The sequence below is a fragment of the Cryptomeria japonica genome, chromosome 3 (assembly GCF_030272615.1).
Source record: "Cryptomeria japonica chromosome 3, Sugi_1.0, whole genome shotgun sequence".
Classification (NCBI taxonomy): Eukaryota; Viridiplantae; Streptophyta; class Pinopsida; order Cupressales; family Cupressaceae; genus Cryptomeria; species Cryptomeria japonica.
Window position 1 is genome coordinate 28,669,494 of NC_081407.1, and position 12,426 is coordinate 28,681,919.

General features: G+C 36.8%; 1 protein-coding gene across 1 annotated transcript in view; it reads left to right on the plus strand.

Moving 5' to 3' along the window:
* The window catches only part of LOC131068604 (ATP-dependent 6-phosphofructokinase 5, chloroplastic), a 28,275-nt gene extending 25,015 nt beyond the window's left edge, over positions 1–3,260 (plus strand). The window contains exons 13-14 of the mRNA XM_058003832.2: positions 2,546–2,674; positions 2,810–3,260. Coding sequence (XP_057859815.2) covers positions 2,546–2,674; positions 2,810–2,977 — 297 coding nt within the window. The 3' untranslated portion in view covers positions 2,978–3,260. The remainder of the gene's footprint in view (positions 1–2,545; positions 2,675–2,809) is intronic.
* Positions 3,261–12,426: the final 9,166 nt, after the last annotated feature.

A 12,426-nucleotide genomic window follows, 5' to 3' on the forward strand; every position in this document is an offset into this window, starting at 1 on the left:
GACGCATTTCATCTGTGACGAATAATTTAATGAGCATAATGACTTCTCACGATCACACTCTTGAGTCCTAGTCTTCACCGGCAGCTGTTGGCCAAGTCTCAGTCTTGAGGATGATTTAATCTGCAAAACAATTATAGAAATCGCAGAAAACCCTAGGCTGTCCAAAATGACCACGATTTTGTCAAAAGATCGTTAAAAAAAGAGCAGAAACTTTTTGCTTATCACCTACAATACTCAAGGAAACCCTAGCTGGCAGAAATAATCTCCAAAAATGAAGCGAAAAAGCCTCAAATTTGAAAAAAGAAAAGCTTGTCACAAGCTGTATTAGCCCTATCACACTCTGAAAACCTTTGATTTTTGTTAAGATTGGTGAAAATATACTAGATGGCGCCCAGGAAAATCCCACATGAATCGAAAACCTTATAAATCCAATTGCATAGGTAAAAAGATCAGTCACATGACATTTGAACAACAAAATATACCAACTTAAAAAAAATGTCAAAAAAACTATTCAAAACCCATCGCTTTTGACATCTCGGAAAAAAAATGACAATGTTTTGCAAAATTGTGGTGTGATTCAAGCAAAGACATGGTCCTGCGATTCAAGACAAATAAATCTGTGATTTCAGATTAAAAAACCTCAATTTAAAAAAAAAAATCAATTGAAAAGTTTTTGAAAACCCTTGCTAAATTTTCACAAAAGAAATTCTGTGATTTCAACAGAAGAAACAAATTTTATAAAAAATTCTGCCAAAAAAAAAATCTTCAAGAAAAAATTCCGTATGGCTTCCTTTGGCGAAACGTCACTACTATAGTCCGTAGATCTGTCACCTTCACCGATCCCGTGATTTCCCAAAACCTGATTTGTGATAACATATTACAGAAAGTAATGACACAGAGAATGATTACCAAGATATTCGATATCAATAAAGGAGCAAAAGTCTCCTTTATTAATATTTACAAATGATATATCTGATAAGATCAACAGCTTTAAAAGGCAGATAAAAATTAAAAGAATAAAGAATATTCCTAAAGTCTATCCTACCAACTTATTTGACCATTATAACTAAATATTACAATATTATTTCCTAGCAGCTGGATTAAGATTTCTACTTTATCAAATTCTAGTTTAATGATAAACATTGAATTTGGGTTGAATGAACTTGGTCTTAGTTTAATCATGTATGTGTTGAATTTTATGTTGCAATATTAGTTAAATTAGTAGAGGATTACAGTTTTCTTAGTTAACTGTGACTTAACTTTACCTTATTGCATTTTTAAATCATTGCCATTATATTAGAACCAGAGCCATCTGGCTGCTTTGAGCACTGCTTTTCCACCCACCTGTCATTTATTTTCAGTCCAATCTTGTTAAATTAGATGCTTTAGAGTCACTGAATGATTGTATGGGACTAGATGAGCCCCATAGAGCTGCTGCAACTAGACTTGCCGACTCCAATCAGAATAGTATTGATCTATCGCTGTCATCTGGTCTTGACGATCATTATGAGATCACTAAGGAATTTTGGTATCATAGTTCCCAAGAGGAAAGACAACATCAACAAGAAGCCAACCAAACTTGCACATTTGACTTTGATGCTTACCTTTGCCTCATTTTCAGTTGTCTTGGCCCAACCTTGGGAAGTCAAGCTTGTAAGGAGAATCGGTAGTTTTCCTTTATTTTCTGGTTATTTCTGGCATGTTATTTTGTTTTGCTATATCTGTTCCTTTTTGAGTTTTTTCCCATCATAGGAAGTGCTCTTCTCCACTCCAATTCAGAGGTATTGTCTATTGACCCAAGTTCATACTATTTCTGCATTTTTTTTTGTGATTGAGACGAGCTTCGTTGACTGAAAAGTTCAATTTATTTTTTGATTCTTAAACACCCTTCTGTTGCTGGTCTTGTTATTTTACATCATGCAACTAAAGGATATTTGAATTGTTTTTCCACTCCTCTCAAGAAGTTGAATCATTATCTATTGAAAAAAAACATTTGCTGAGATTAGGATTAGCAAGAAGAGGTAGTTCAGGTTGCACCCATCTGGCTGTTGCTAGCCATCTGTGTTCAAGCTGTGAATTTTAACTGTAGCATGGAGAGAGTTTTGTCCCATATTGATCTGGTGTATTGCTAATTTAAGGGGTTTAACCATCTGTGTTCAAGATGTGAATTTTAACCATATCCTGGAGAGAATTTCATATCCCATATTTTTTGTTTAGAACCTGCACATTTAGAATATTACCCAATATATGGGTTTTGATTTTCCATAATGCTAAAAAGGTTTAGCCAGCTTCAGTAACCTTTTCAAACTGTAGAGCTATTCTGTAAATGTGTTAACCGTAGCACATCCTATAGACTGAAGATCATTAAGATCTGAAGCAGGTTACTACTTCCTAATGAAATTAATTTTACAGACAGCCATCTAACGAATTTAATTTTACAGACATCGCCATCCTACAGTTGATTTTGACATTACTGTTAATTTCTTGTTCATTTTCAAGTTTTTGATTGTTGGAAAGTTGTTAACAAGGTTCATATGGATTTCAGATCAAGAAGCACTTTAAGAGCATTGGAATGCCAGCAGATGTAAAATACATTGATCCAACATATATGATACGTGCAATCCGTGCAAATGCAGCTGATGGAATTTTATGTACAGTACTTGGCCAAAATGCGGTAAGACATTGCTTAAAGCAGAGTCTTAGTTAGACGCATTCACAGAATTAGCCACAACTCTCATTACCATTTTACATACAGATCATAGGAGATAACTTTGATCATATCCATGGCATGTATTTCTGTGATTTACAGGTTCATGGTGCATTCGCTGGATTTAGTGGAATTACTGTAGGCATATGCAATACACACTATGTGTACCTTCCCATTCCTGAAGTCATTCAATATGCAAGAGCAGTAGATCCAAACAGCCGCATGTGGCATCGTTGTTTAACTTCAACTGGACAGCCTGATTTCCATTGATTCTAAACAGCGGCATAGGGCAGTGTTGTTTAACATCTAGTGAACAACCTGATTTCCATTCATTCAAGCAACTAGAGAATTTTGCACGAGTTAGTGTACTGCTGGAAAGTTTAGCTTCCAGTGAGGCTGCTATTAAATGTCTAAGTTCTTTTTGTTTTCTAATATTTTACGAATATTGTCAACTATAAAAATCTATGAACATCAAGGCATTAATATGTTCTGTATTCTGAACATCATTCTGCAACTACTTTAATGTGAAAATATTATAATGCCTATCTTTTCAGCTCAAAGTGCCATGTGACTTGTTGATATACATAATGTTTTAATTGTTGCACACCAGCAGATAGATAGAACAAAACTCAGAAGCTTGAACTCTAGCAATGCAAAACATGGATTTTCAATTCACGAACCTTTTTTCACCCTTAGTACATCTGGTTGTTATACAAGCTCATAAAAATAAATTTTAACATGTGCTTTTTTTCCTAAAGACACATTTTGGAGTCAACTAATATAATTGCAAGAGTGTAGATACTCAAGTTAAATAGAAAAGTGGTTTATTAACTCAGAAAAATTAAGGGGGTTCATTCAAACCTTAGATGTCATGATACACACTTGTCACTCAGAAGGCACCATGGCAGAAGAAAACCGTACAAATGCATGGCTAGTTTCAAAAGGAGAACTAACTTAACATGAGCAATGCTAACTATTGGCTAGAGGTACCCATGCTTTTGTTGAGAAAAATAGATGTATAATATAATTTAGGAGTTAATTTCTTGTTTTATATCAAATTTACACCAGACATATAATCACTACAGAAACACCAATGAACAACAATGGAAATAGAAACAATCAGACGTAGAGTTCACATAACAAACAAATTACTTTGAGAGAACTCTTTAGACAAAAAAGGGACCATAAATTAGTACCATTCATTATATTATTAATAAAATTTAATTACAATACAACAAGACAACTAATTTAAGTGTCCACCACTCTTAACTCCAAATCTAGCAAAATTTTGATGACTTCTCTCCACTCCAAAACAAAATTACACTAATTCGCTACCCCAAGCTTTTTATTTATAGAATTGTGTGTTACAAGAAATCATTAATAGTTTGGCACACTGAATATTATCCTTGGACCGTGATAGTTGGTATATTCCCTCTTCGTGGTGGTCTCTCTCTTGTACTTGTGGCAAAGCTATTATAAAACACTTGCTGGGTTGAGTGGGTGTTTGTTGCTGGTGAACAAATTATTGGTGGTTACATGGCTGATTTTTGCCTTACAAAGCAATTGTCCATATTCCTAAGAAAGGGCAGATAGAAAAAGGGCAACCATTGCCAATTCCAAAAAACTGCCAATCTTCCTTTTTAAGAAAAATGAAGGGGAATAAGAGAACAGGGTCATGTGAATTGGAATTGTTGAGCTGAGTTGAGAACATAGGTGGCTGTGGGAATAAATTACAATCCCAATAGGGCCGGTTAATTGACAATCTCCATGTGTTGACACTATTATAATGAATAGGATGCTAATGTAAATACCATTCCTAGAGTTTTCATTCACTTAATTTTTCTCCAAATGCAATTTATGTCATTGTCCTATTCTCATTGTGTGCTCTACTATTTATTTCCATAATTAATACTACTATAATTTAATTAAATGCATTCGGACAAGTTACTCGAAGTAATGATTAACAAGCAACTCCAAGAGAATCCATTGTTGATGCAATTCTAGGGTTATCAACCTACATATTTATGTATCAAGTGGTATTAGAGTTATAATCACCATTCAAAGAAATAAGTTTTTATGTGCAAGTATTTGCCAACAACTAGATCAAGTGGTAGTAGAGGATGTATCATCTCTTGAAATTGAAATTGAATCCAAATAGTAATTAAGGGGGATGAGGATGGCAAGAGAAAGATGGGGAAGTTAAGAATTTGAAAACTAGATGTCACTAGGATATTGAGTTTTGAGGTTAAGTTAGATAGATTGGAAGGCATTATGTTGGCCATCATCTCCAAGATGAGAATCCCAAAAGACAACATTGAAGAAAAAATAGAAATAGAATGAAATGAGGAAGGTTTTCGAAAACAAAGGCAAAAATTAACATTCAACCCTCTAATTGTAAGATTAGTGCCAAAAAGATGTACAAATGGATGTCTCAAATAGAGATATACTTACTCTCCATTAGTTGTCCCCACGCTAGCAAAATTCTTTTGTAAGACTAAACTTTTTTGGCCACGCTCTAATATGGTATGAGAGCTATGCACACATTGAAAATCACAAAAGTATCATAAGGTGCAAAATGGGAAAACATTAAGAGGTTGTGTTATAAGCAATTATATCATGCATACCTTGAAGAAGAGTGATTGATGCAATGGCATTAGTTGAGACAAAGGCAAGGGCAAATCATGCAAGCCTACACTAACAAGTTTTAAATAGGGTGATCCAAATGGAAAAAATGGCATGGATAAAGAAGTGCTCCAAAAATATGTTGGATTGTTTGGCCACTTGAAGAGGCAAGTTCTCATGGTCAACCCCTAGGATATAGATGAGGCCCTTGAGCTAAATAAAAAAGAGGAAATGTTTACCACAAAAACAAGCATGGTGATGAGCAACATCATGTGGTGCTAAAATTGAAAATGTAAACAAAGATAAGAGAAAGAGAGATGCTACTTCCATTGCTAATCCAATAAGCAAAAATAGGGCTAAGCCTCTTTGGTCATGTTGCAATAGAGATAGCCATTTAGATGAGATGTGTTGGAAACTACATCCCAAGTTGGCTCTTCCTAATGAGAAGGATGAAAGAATGCAGTTTATATGGAAGAGAGGCATAAAAAATCATGGAGATTCTTTTAATGATGATGAATACATCCCTTGTGCCATACTCAAGAGGGCAATTCCAAGGAATGATTGTGGCTATCATGAAGTGAAAGAGCTCACACTATTATTCCATGCAAGTGTCAAAATGAAATGTAAGAGGTTTAACACTCTCTTTGACTCATGCTCTCAACCAAATCTTATTTCTTATAGGCTTGTTAATGTATTTGGGTTTGAAGGTTGTAAGTCACCCACATCCATATTCATCAAGTTAGTTGCAAAACAAAATGGACATTACAATAAGCAAACAATGCAAGTTGACATCCCAAGATGACTCCTAATGAGAAAGTTGAAAGAATGCAATTTATATTGAAAAGAGGCATAGAAATTTGTGGAGATTCCTTTGATGATGATGGATACATCCCTTGTGCACACTCAAGAAGGCAATTCCAAAGAATGGTTGTAGCTATCATAAAGTGACAGAGCTCACACAATTATTCCATGCAAGTGTCAAAATGAAATGTAAGAGGTTTAACGCTCTCTTTGAGTCACGATCTCAACCAAATTTTATTTCTTATAGGCTCGGTTAATGATTTGGGTTTGAAGGTTGTAAATCAACCACATCCATATTCATCGAGTTAGTTGCAAAACAAAATGGACATGATAATAAGCAAAAAATGCAAGTTGACATTCAATGTACATCTAGACTACATAGATGAATAAGTGGTAGAATGTTAGAGGTATGTGATGTAAATTAGGAATATCATTACCAATGGGATCAAGAGGGGAAAGCCCCAAAGATTGTATGTCAACACCTGGAGTAGATTATTGTTATAGATCAGGGGCAGACTAATTGCAAAATAGGAGCAATAGGAGTAAAAACCTTAGGTCTAGCGAAAGCCACATCAGTAGGAGGGGGATCAAGGGGGGTAGCAGAGGCCACAATAGCAGTAAGAGGCACAACCTCATCTTGGGAGGCATCATCATCAACATGAGAAGAGTCTTTATGATTAAAAACATTGATAGTCAAATGATTGACATTCACATCTTTCTACCAAGTAGCAATACCCTTACAACGTGAGAGAGAACAATCCGTAGCTAAGTGACCCATTGAAAAGCATCTACGAAAATGAAAGGGGAGGCCCTCATAATTTAACGATTGAGTGCATGGCCTATCCCGAACCATAAGAACCACATTCCCAGGGAGATGCATAGAGATGTCAATGTCGATAAGAATGCGATCAAAAGTAGAATGACTCCTGAAGGAAATGGTCTCATCCACCTTCAAGAAGCGTACAATAGAGTTGCCAAAGGCCTCATAACAAGAATGCTCCCAAAAATGAAGAGAAAGATTGGGAAGTTGAACCCACACTGGACGCACATTGAGTGGTTCAGTTAGAGGGTTAAAAAAGAAACTATCCAGGGTTTGATCGAGAGAGAGTTAACTCCCCAAGCCCACAACTTGCTCAACACCAACTCACAATCCTCAGAGGAAGCAAAGGAAGCAATCAAAAATACCCTAGCATAGAGGTAAAGCTCAATGGTACCAACAACCAAAGGCTTCCAAGAATTACTCACCCACCAATGATGTTGTTAATGGATCATAGGACAAATTAGTGTCCTTGACTAGTTTACATATGCTTGAAGAGAATATTGGGTTTGGGCATGCAAAACCATATTTAGGACTATCAAAAGGCAAGTGGATTGGGAGTTCTTCAATTTTCAAATTCATGTAATGGTGTCTTAAGACTTTTTGGGACCAAAATCTCCCTATTGAGGGAGGTGTGATTCGAAAAATTGTTTGAGAAGTTCAAATCTTATGGGTTTACTGGTCAAGCACCTTTGTAAGAGGCTACAAACATAGTAGTGGTAAGATGTAGATCACTTGCTATAGGTGGTCACAAAGTTGCTATAGGTATGGTATAGACTACTACAGGTAAATAGTAATTTTTAAGTTGTTTAGTTGGCTAGAAGAGGTGTTCATATGACTTCCAATTAGCTTAAGATTTCTAGAGAGAGTAATTAGAAGTATTATCTTTTGCTAGAATAATCAATACGGGCTATTTGTATTGCTTTTAGCAGTGTTACAAGTATTGGCCTAGTAGGACAAGTATATTTGGACATCGATACTACATGTGATTTGGTAGTTTGTGTTGACGTGTATTTTGTACACAGCCTAACACAGAATAAAATACCTAAGGGTATCTTATCCTCTCTTGAAAAAAAGTCTCTAACTGCTGAAGATTCGCATAAAGGATCAGTTAGGATGACTCCAAGGTTCCTTTTAGTAGGGTCTCTACATGTGGATAAGCTCGCCGTGGTATGATGTGATTTGCTGGAATCACAAGGGGACTTACATTTGGTGATTGAATTTCCGATCTACTTTGCTAGAACACAAGCTCTCACTAACTTAGATTTAAAAAAAAAGGAAAAAGGAAGGGGGCGAAGAGAGGATCTAATCCTAATACTAAGAATGTAAGAGCAATGATTGGTCTTTGACAAAACTCTAACTAGGTCTTGTTTTGACATCAATGGACCATCTCCACAAGGCTAGTGCGATCTTCTAAGGGAAGCTTTATGATGTTCAAATCATCACTGCAGGCATAGACACCATCAAGTTGATGCATATCAATGAAGAAGCGACAAATTGAAATTGAGCTTAAGCTGAACGATTCCAGTTGACTACACAAGGCAAGTCTGCAATCAACAAACTGCTAGTAGTATGGATATACGAATTCCACCATCAATCAATCACATTTCCTCCATTCATCTAATCATCTACCATCTAAGATTGAAGACTCAACAAGAAACCATGCAAATTGCAAGAAACGACACACTTCACCATTACTTCAATGAAAATGGAGTTTGTTTACAATCAATGGCAACAATTTCTTGCCTTGTCCTCCTATTCTACTCTAATTGCTATTCTATCAATTTCTAACTACTCTCTATCTACTAACTGCTTTCTATTATTTACAACTCTCTCTAATCCTCCTTTACAAAATGAAATGTCTAGGCTTATATAGTGCCCACAATACAATTTGATGGCTTAGATCAATTCAAGATCAATGGCCAAGATTTAACAATGAAAACCCTAATTAGGGTTTGTTACAACAATTACATAACATTTAATGCTTGACCAATGATAAAATTGTATTGCTTGGACACATGTCCTCTCTAGAAAAATCGACCAATGGATAGCCGGGGTAGGTACATCGGAGTTTGCGCCACCTTCCATGAGTTAAGTACATTGAATCTGAACATGCTGAGGTGGTCCTCACTGATTGGAGAAATGATGACTAGGATGCCACCTTGTAACTTGGTAGACATTCAACTTGATGTTGTTGAGAAGCTGGCTTTAATTAATTCATCTGGAACTATTTACTTCTTCAACGAGCCCTTGTTCTAACTCCTTGTGTCCTTGATGTGCAGGATGATGATGTACCTCGCCTTGGAACGCTGGATTGAAAGAGGTCGCCCCTGTCCTGGCTTGATCGTCCCGGCGAGGACCGTCCTTGATCCGGCTTGATTTTCCTTGATGAGATCTCCATTTGATGCCTACACAACATTTCAAAATTAGAAACATGATTTTGCAATGAATAGCATAAATTAGAGAGCAAATTTTAGGAAACTTAATGATAAGTCCTCTATTAATCATTTCCTAAAAACGATTGAGCTAGGGGAAAACAAAATTTCAAAATTCAAAATTTAAGCTATGACGATCAACGTTTGAAATCAAAACAATAAAACCAATATCGTCATACCTTAGTTGAGAGCTAACTCTAAAATGCAAAATAAAGGAATTCGCCTAGGCAGAAAATCACAATTTGATGGCTTCAACGTGATCTTGAAGGATAATGAACGTTCTCTTTGTCAATTCGCCACCCTTGGGGATATCTTTGATGTGTTCCTCAATGTCCTTGGCAAGTTCGCCTAACTTGAAACTCGAACTCCTTTGATAATGCTTGCACCTCCCCTTTGAAATTCGCTCCACCTTGAATACTCCAAATCGCATATGAAAGAGGATGCTTGAATAATGATTTAAAAATGAAATAAACACCTCCTTTTATAAGCACTTTCCTCATGCATTACCTTAGGCCGACTTGGTGAATATGAGATAATTAAAAGCAATTTTTAATAAAAACCAAGGCCGACTTTTATAAAATAAACCCAAGCGCTCAATTTGTTTTTATAATTAATTAACTTTATGCCTTTATAATTAATTTCTTCGATTTTTAATAGGCAAAATTAATTAATAAATGTTATGCGTTATTTTTAAATGCCATTTAATTAAATTTTGAAAACCCATCGAATTTAACATTTAAAATAAATTCAAAAACTTGTTTGAACGCCAAAATTGGAGAATTGAGAAGAGTACAAACCTCATCGCCCTGGTCCCTGACTGAGGGACAGGAGCGATCCATCAACTTAGTCTTGATCCTTGCGTTTTTACGTCCAAAGTCTCCATCCTTACGTTGTGATTGCCATTTTCGCTAGGTCCTTCAAGCTTGATTGACTTGTTTTTGCAAATGAATGTCCTTTAGATATGATATCGCCTTGGTCCCTTGGAGAGGGACAGGAGCGATCTTCATGCTTTCTCCTTGATCTTGCATTCTTTGACCTCCAATCTCTATCATAGGCGAAAAATAACATTGTTTCTTTACTCCACGCTTGCTCCACTTGATTTTTACAAGGCATATTTGATGTTAAGAGGAATATCACCCTGGTCCCTTGGAGAGGGACAGGAGCGATCCTTGTCTTCTAGCTTGAAATTCATCGTTTTTGATTCTAACTCCTCGTTCATTGCCTTCCAAATGGCGTTTTAGACCCTTTGCAACTTTGTTTTGTCATAATCTTTGAAGAATAACAAGTGACTTAGCAAATATCGCCCTGGTCCCTTGGAGAGGGACAGGAGCGATCCTGGTGTCCTGGCTCAAATTTGCTAACTTTCAATCTTTGCCTCTTGTTCATCACCTTCCAAATAACGTCCCTGATCTTGCCTATCCTTGCCTTGTCATGATTTTGAAGGAACATGGGTATTTTAATGAAAATCGCTTTGGTCCTTGTCCAAAGGACAGGAGCGATATAAGTCCCTTAGCTCAATTGATAACATTTTGATGTTCAAAACTCTTGCATATCATCTTCAAAAGACACCTTAGACCTTGTATGACCTTGCAAAACATTGACTTAACGTGACCTTTGCATGAATTGGCCAATATATTCAATATCGCTCTGGTCCCTTCCTGAGGGACAGGAGCGAACTTCAAGTTTTTTGGGTTCATGCTTGCGTTCTCCAACTTGTCATTGCTTTCAACGCGTAAAATGAAGTCCCTCGATCCTCCTTGGACACTTGATACATGACAAACTTTCAAAATTTATGCCTTTATGCAAATTTCGCTCTGGTCCCTTCCTGAGGGACAGGAGCGAACTAGGGTATTTTGTACAAATCTTTCAATGTTAGCACCCTTTGATGCTTTGTGCTTGATGGAGATGCCTTAAGATGTCCTTGCCACCTTGTTCTTTATCTTGAAGGGGTTTGAACTTGGAGGAATAGCAATATAATCATTATATCGCCCTGGTCCCTTCCTGAGGGACAGGAGCGATCTTGGTCCTGTGGGCTTCATTTCACTTCATCACCTTCAAAAACTATCTTCAACGGATTCGTAATGTTCCATTCCATTCATCCATGCCTTGGGATCCATTCAAACTGGGCAAGAAAATCATCTAAGACAAAAATCGCTCTGGTCCCTGCCTGAGGGACAGGAGCGAACTTGGGCATTTGGGTCCCTTGTTGACGTTTGATAATCTTCAATTTGTCTTCAACAGTTTCAACTCACCTCCTCTCTTGCCTTCAAACCTAAAACTTGCTCGATCCTCGTCCAGAACATGCCCTATGAAGGATTTCGCTCTGGTCCCTGGGAGAGGGACGGGAGCTACAAAGAACTTCGCCCTGGTCCCTGACTGAGGGACAGGAGCGATTTTTGCATTTTGAGTCATTCTCCTTCATGACGGCACTTCAAGTTATATTCATTTGATAAAACATCTCTCCTTGGACTTCTTCAAATCGTCAAGTCGTCAAAATCCTGCAAGGACAAAGCAACATTTGATTTTGAGCTCCGGTCCTTCACTGAGGGACAGGAGCGATTTTGCTTCCTGAGGCATTTCCGTGTTCGTGAAATTCTTCAATTTATATTCAGCGGAAAGATCATGCCTTTCCTCATCACTTCCAATTCGCAATTCATCTTGACCCTGTAGAGACAGTAAGATATTTGAAAACGAGCTCCGGTCCTTCACTGAGGGACAGGAGCGATTTTGCTCCTACAGGCCAAAACATCATGATTTTACACATTTAATCACTTCACAAGGTGAAAACAAATTATTTCCCATGCCCAAGATCAAAAATCAAAAAAGTCAAAATTTGGTCAAAATTGCTCAATTGGACAAAAATTCATATTTCATTATCAATACTTAGAAAAATTCAAACTCTGCACTTCAAAATTCCGATTGAAAATAGACCATTCAGGCGAATTCATTTCATTCAAAATTGCATCCTACAACAGGAAGCTCAAAAAGCTCTCAAAACTGACTGGATTCTGGCCTAAAAAGATCGAAAAAGGAACCCTAGGGCT